At 37.8% G+C, this 6456-nt stretch overlaps 1 protein-coding gene across 1 annotated transcript; it reads right to left on the bottom strand.

Moving 5' to 3' along the window:
* Positions 1-5883: 5883 nt before the first annotated feature.
* LOC133291375 (uncharacterized) lies at positions 5884-6456 on the bottom strand. Its single transcript, XM_061489631.1, has 2 exons — positions 6393-6456; positions 5884-6197 (listed from the first exon to the last, which is right to left on the bottom strand). Exons 1-2 carry the CDS (start codon positions 6454-6456, stop codon positions 5884-5886), a joined length of 378 nt encoding a protein of 125 aa, XP_061345615.1.

Below are 6456 nucleotides of genomic sequence, written 5' to 3'. Positions count from 1 at the left end.
TGTTGTTACCCTAAGAACGACAAGAAGGCTTGGAAGAGGATGTAGTTTGTAATCAGCTGGTCACTGATGGAATGATCAAATAAGATTGTAGGAACTAACTTTTGTCTCCAAAAATAAAAATTGCTGATGTAGGCTTCGGGCTTTTGTTAGTTTTAATCTATTGCTATGATGATACATTTTCTATCCAAACTGTGCTTGAACTCTCTTTGCTGTATGTTGAAACGAGATAATATTTGTTGAGCTGTGTAATTGTTGGAACTTTTATCATTAGTTACACAGTTACATAATCATAGTAATTTGGAGTTGATTGATATAATCATGAGAAGTTTGTATTAAATAGAAATAGTAACATGTTATTTCATTTCTTTCTTTATAGCTAGCTGATTGACAGTTAATTTGTAATGGACCTAGAGTCTCCATTTATATATATAACTATCCCTATAGAGGATGAATAAACAAGAAGAAATATCATTGTTTTGACAATGTACATGAGGAGAAGAAAAGAATGAGAGGTAGGGTGTGATTGTCAGTATCACTATGTGGACAGTATATGTACATGTATATGTGATTATGTATATTTCTAGTTACAATAGCCACAAATCCACTGTCCATATTAATTTTGTGTGTGTGCATGCTTGCTTCAGGCTTAGACAATGAAATGCACTTTGATCTTTTTGAAATGCACTTTCTAATGCGTCTAATTTATGAGTGGGAAAGCACAAACGGCCAAAAACGATGACAGCATGCGAAAATAAGCTATAAAATATGACTTGATGCATAGCGTAGCCAAACAACTCAAACAGACACAGTAACCTAAACTCGTATAGGAGAGACACCAACAAATCAAATGAAAGAATTCAAAGTTTACGGGGTATGCAAACCAAACTACTTTTTAACAAACATGCATCAAACTGTGATGGAAAATGAAAGAATTACATGGTCCCAAAACCAAAATTATCAAACCACCAACCATGAACAAGCCTTAGCTAATCATATTAGTTCATCATTAAAATTAAACCAGAGCTTAAATAGCCCTTTCCTTTTCCACACAGCCATAACAACAAAACAAATCCTAATACAAGGCTTTTGTTTGATTTATTATTGTTGGGATAATAAATACATTATGAATATCACAAAATGTATTTTTACTCGCGGAAAAATTATTTAGTTCTTTCTTTCATCGAAAATATTTAAAAAATGCCAAACATAATATATTAATGAAATCATAAACAATTTATATGTGTCAAGCGGGTCAAGGGGGAAGCCTGTGGCGGGGAGTCACCACCAATGAGCTAAGTTACTCCAAGTACACCAAGTGGGTTCGACACCACATCTTAACCCAAAACCTTAAGGCATTGGGTTCATGGGTCCTTCCACTTATATACTCTTCACTTAGCTCATTACCAACCAATGTGGGACTTATCACACTTGAATATCCCAACAATCTCCCCCTCAAGTGTGAAACCCACCATTGATTTGCTCCCCCTCAACTGAGTACTCCTGGCCCAAGTACTCAACCTGCCTCCTAGCCAATCATCAGGCTAGCTCGAGCACAACCCGGCTCTGATACCACTGTCAAGCGGGTCCAGAGGGAAGCCCGTGGTGGGGGACCACCACCAATGAGCTAAGGCTACACCAACCGTAGCAAGTGGATCCGACACCATGTCTCAACCCAAAACCTTAAGGCATTGGGTTCATGGGTCCTTCCACTTATATACTCTTCACTTAGCCCATTACCAACCAATGTGGGACTCATCACACTTGAATATCCTAACAATCTCCCCTTCAAGTGTGAAACCCACCATTGATATGCTCCCCCTCAACCGAGTACCCCAAGCGCAAAGTAATCAAACCGCCTCCTAGCCATTCACCAGGCTACTCGAGCCTAACCCGGATCTGATACCACTGTCAGGCGGGTCCAGAAGGAAGCCCGTGGCAGGGGACCACCACCAATGAGCTAAGTTACTCCAAGCACACCAAGTGGGTTCGACACCATATCTTAACCCAAAACCTTAAGGCATTGGGTTCATGGGTCCTTCCACTTATATACTCTTCACTTAGCTCATTACCAACCAATGTGGGACTCATCACACTTGAATATCCCAACAATATGGTTTATCCAAAGTCGAAATGAGTTCGGGAGAAATCAAAATCCATTACGTAATACATTTGGAATTATAAGTACAAACATGGATTTATGCCAAAACCAGTATATGTCTTGTAAACATGGATTTTAATCCATCGATTAGATTATATCAATATGATGGAATATAATATTTAATCATTGATTTACCAATTGTGTGATATCAATGCCAATAGAGAAAGAATCTTCCAATTATAACAAAAGATAATCCATAATCACCCAAGTGTGGTGGCTCAGTTGGTAGCATGGGGACTGAGTGGCAGGAGAGGACCTCGGTTCGAATCCCACGAATACCATCTGGGAAGGGACATAAGTACCAAAATCCTTGGACTCGCACCCGAACTCTGGATTAGTCTCATAGGCGGCTCAAAGAGTCAAACCTGTGGGGATACCGGGGGGGTTCTGATTCGCCTCAAAGAGATAATTAGGATCAGTTTCCAAAAAAAAAGAAAGATAATCCGTAATCCATCTACTTATACTGGCATAATGCGTACAAGTCAAGGTTTAAACCAAGGTCAAAGCCTCATATGAATCAATCAATGAGAATAACATTGGGTTTGAAAATTTATCCCCTTTGAACATATAGATCTCTACATCAATAAGTCTCTAATAATTTCATCTATAACTTGAAAAAAAAATTGCTCAGTGTGTAACATCCCTGTCTCGAGCCGGTTCAATTAACATGCATATGATACAAACAGAAACAGCGGAAGACTTAACTTACGAAAATACGAGCTAACTTTTTCTTTTTATATTTTAATCCTTACTTGGAGGAGACGAAAATCGGACAGAGTAACCTCTATAATTCGGACAACTGGGGATTTTCCAATCCCACTCACAAGAGTTCCTGATAGACAGATTATACAACATATACATTCAGAAGTACCAGACATCCAAATATAATCATAAACCCATCCATGGGCACATGCATAGTTTGGCTCCGTGCCACTAATCTAACAGCATGCAATCCAATACGTAAAACATAACTGAATACTACATAGTCATATCCACATGCCTGAATACACAAATGTACATGCATCAAACTGAAGGACATGTACAAGACATATACAGGCCATATACAAAGTAAGGGATCCAACATCATGATCCATCAAATGCAGAAATACTAAATAACATAAATGCACTCCAAAAGGTTAGTAGCCTACAGCTACTCAAAAATTGATCTGTCCCAGCGCCTCAACCATGGGTCGCGTCCCTGCCTAGTGAGGACTCACCGAGAATCTGGGCACCTGAAAATTATGTCCCCAAAGAGGGGTGAGATAACAAATCTCAATAAGCTCTAGTTTTATAGAGAATTCTCCATACCCCTGGCTCACTCTTGCATGAAAGTCAGATACAGAGTATACAATGCACATATAACAGATATCATAACAGAACAAAGCATATATCCATATCATATCAGAGGCGTGCGCCGTCATTCCCAAGGGAGGACCCCAAGTGGAACCAGAACATGTCAGAGGTGTACATCGTCAATCTCAGGGAAACCCCATGAAGACATCAGTGTACCATACCATCAATACAAAAATCATATCAGAAAAATTCATATCATGTTATCAAATAACTCTATATGAATGCATCTATACAAAGCATCTAAACAACATTCATACAATCCAACCTTAGTTCACTAACCATGGTGGAGCACTCAACCAGGAAAAGACTCCTTAAAATAGAGCTTACCTCTTGAATCTTTTCAAATTCGCTTACTTGTGGCAGAGTTACTTATACCGCTTCAGTAGGATTCAAACCCTTTTCAGTCCCTAGGCACACCTAGAGAAGGAATCCAAAATACAAATCAATAAAAATGCTATCATGCATAGATTTAACATAAGGCATACATTTTATCGCTTATTTTCGTTTCCTTACATCTTTGCCAATCCTATGCCAATACACAAGTCTAGAACATAATATACTCGTTAGCGTTCTTTAATTTAATCAAATGTTCAATGGAGACTTTTCAACATAAATCATGCCATTTTTCTTTAAAAGACCGTGGACATACACTTAGGGAATCAAGATATTTTTCCATAATTTCTTTTCAAACCATTTCACTTCATAATCTTATTAATTTCATGTATTGAAAACTCAACACCTTAACAAAATAAAACATAATCTAATCATCCTTAATTTACCCTATAAGGCCGAAATCCATAAAGGAGAAACCAAGGGTTTCTTTCTTTTTCATTCACTTTTCTTCACTTAATAAAAATCTTACATATACACAGGTATGTATCCACAAGGTTCCAATTTAATTTCGGAACATCAAGTTCCTCCAAAACCCATCATGGCCGAAAATGGTGTGCAACACCACAGAATTTTTACCACATTAGCACTCTTTCTAAATCATCAAATTTATACCCAATCCCACACATTAAACCTTCTCAATACATAGAACAAAATTTTGCTCAATAACCCTAATTAATCTATGAAGGCCGAATCCTAAAGGGTCTACCCCATGGATTTTTTTTCCAATTTTACACATGTACAAAGGCTTATTTAGCGTTCCTATATTCCAAAACATCCATAATACATCATCAATGCAAGTTTTAAACTAATTTAATTCCCACCCAAACATGCTCATAACTTTCACAACATATATCACAAGACTAAAATCATAGGGTTAGAGTTTTGTTACCTCTAAACAACTATCCCAAGCCTAGAAGACATTCACCAAGCAAAGCTCCTTCGAAAATACAATTTCTCCTCCTTGATGAATAGTGACACGAAAATGGGGGAGGAAGAACTCTTCACACACTCAACTATAGCTCAAATTGATCGGTGGAATGGATTCATTGGACTTTTTCCTATGATTTTCATGTATAGCATCAAGCCTTTTGGTGTAAAAATGGATGGAAATCAAAGGAAGAAAAAAGAAGAACCCTAGCCCTATTTCTCCATGCAGCCGCAGGTTGGGAGGGGGAAGAAGGAGAGAGAATGAGAGTGAATAGTGATCACTTAAGTCACTTAAGGTTTTTAAGCATATATGGCCCTTTACCCGGTTGTTTTTCTATCGCGTATTTTCACTTAAACTTACCCGAAATTAACTTAAATCTATGGACACATTTTTATTTTTCTGAATAATTTTACATTAATTTTTATTTCCTAAGGAACAATATTCATAATTCAAAGTATGGTTCCTGCACCGTTTTTGATGAAATGCATTGTGAATCACTAACTGTACGTCTTTTGCTTACGAAACTTAAAACTTATGAACTTATCATTCTTGGGCCTATTATGACTTGTATGGCATATATTGGACTTTCTTATTCTTATTTCATCAATTATTTGTTTCTGGACTCTATCGGTTGCTTAAACAGCAGTACAAAATACCTGGTAGAAAACATTATTCACGATATTTTCTCGGAATGTGCCAGACTATACAATTTTTCGTTCTGAACTCATATTTGGAGTCAGAATTGTCAAATTATGTCTCTACACTCATTTTTCTCATTTAAGCTCTACCGGTTAATTCACAAGACTGTAAATTACCGTAGAACGCACTGTTCATAACCTAGTCATGATTACAGTCAAAATACTCGAAATCACGCTCTGAATCTAATTATGGCATTTAAATCCTTAATTTAAATCTCTAATTAAGATTCACCTGTTAGGGTCATTATATTCACCCCACCTTTTAAGTATTTTCCCACAAAATCAAACATAAACTATAACACATACCTGACGTCAAACTCAGGATACTGCTGGAGAATTTCATTCTCCCGCTCTCAAGTAGCGTCCTCAGGAGTCAATCCTTCCCATTGCACCTTAATCATGGGAATATTCATGTTTCTCAACACTTTTTCATCACGAGCTAGAACCTTCAACGGTCTCACAACAAACTTCAAGTCTTTTCTTACTTCAATATCGTCCCGCTGAACAATGTGGGACGCATCAGGTACGTATTTGCGAAGCTGACTGATGTGAAAAACACTATGCAGATTTGACAGATGTGGAGGTAAGACAAGCTGGTATGCCACAGGTCTGACCCTCTTTATAATCTGGTAGGGCTCAATAAACCTAGGACTCAGCTTCCTCCCTCCTAGAGCACGCCCAACACCCGTAGTCGGAGACAAACAGATAAAAACATGATCCCCTTAAGAAAATTCAAGGGGTCGATGCTTTGCATCATAATAACTCTTTTGGCGGCTCTGTGCTTTCTTCAATCGATCCTTAATCATCATAATTTGATCGGTAGTCTCTTAGACCATGTCAGGCTCAAATAACTGCCTCTCACCAATTTCTGACCAACAAGTAGGCACCCTGCACCTACGGTCATACAAAGCTTCATAGGGAGCCAT

This window comes from Gastrolobium bilobum, unplaced genomic scaffold (assembly GCF_033153095.1).
Source record: "Gastrolobium bilobum isolate Gb01-03AN ecotype WA unplaced genomic scaffold, APGP_CSIRO_Gbil_v1 utg12132, whole genome shotgun sequence".
Classification (NCBI taxonomy): Eukaryota; Viridiplantae; Streptophyta; class Magnoliopsida; order Fabales; family Fabaceae; genus Gastrolobium; species Gastrolobium bilobum.
This window is presented reverse-complemented; position numbering and strand designations above follow the sequence as displayed.

Bases quoted from the DNA above. Each gene is read 5' to 3' on its own strand.
- LOC133291375 (XM_061489631.1), bottom strand. From the start codon at position 6,456: ATGGCTCCCTATGAAGCTTTGTATGACCGTAGGTGCAGGGTGCCTACT. The intron at 6,198-6,392 runs GTGAGAGGCAGT...GGCGTGCTCTAG, and splicing joins TACTTGTTGGTCAGAAATTG to GAGGGAGGAAGCTGAGTCCT.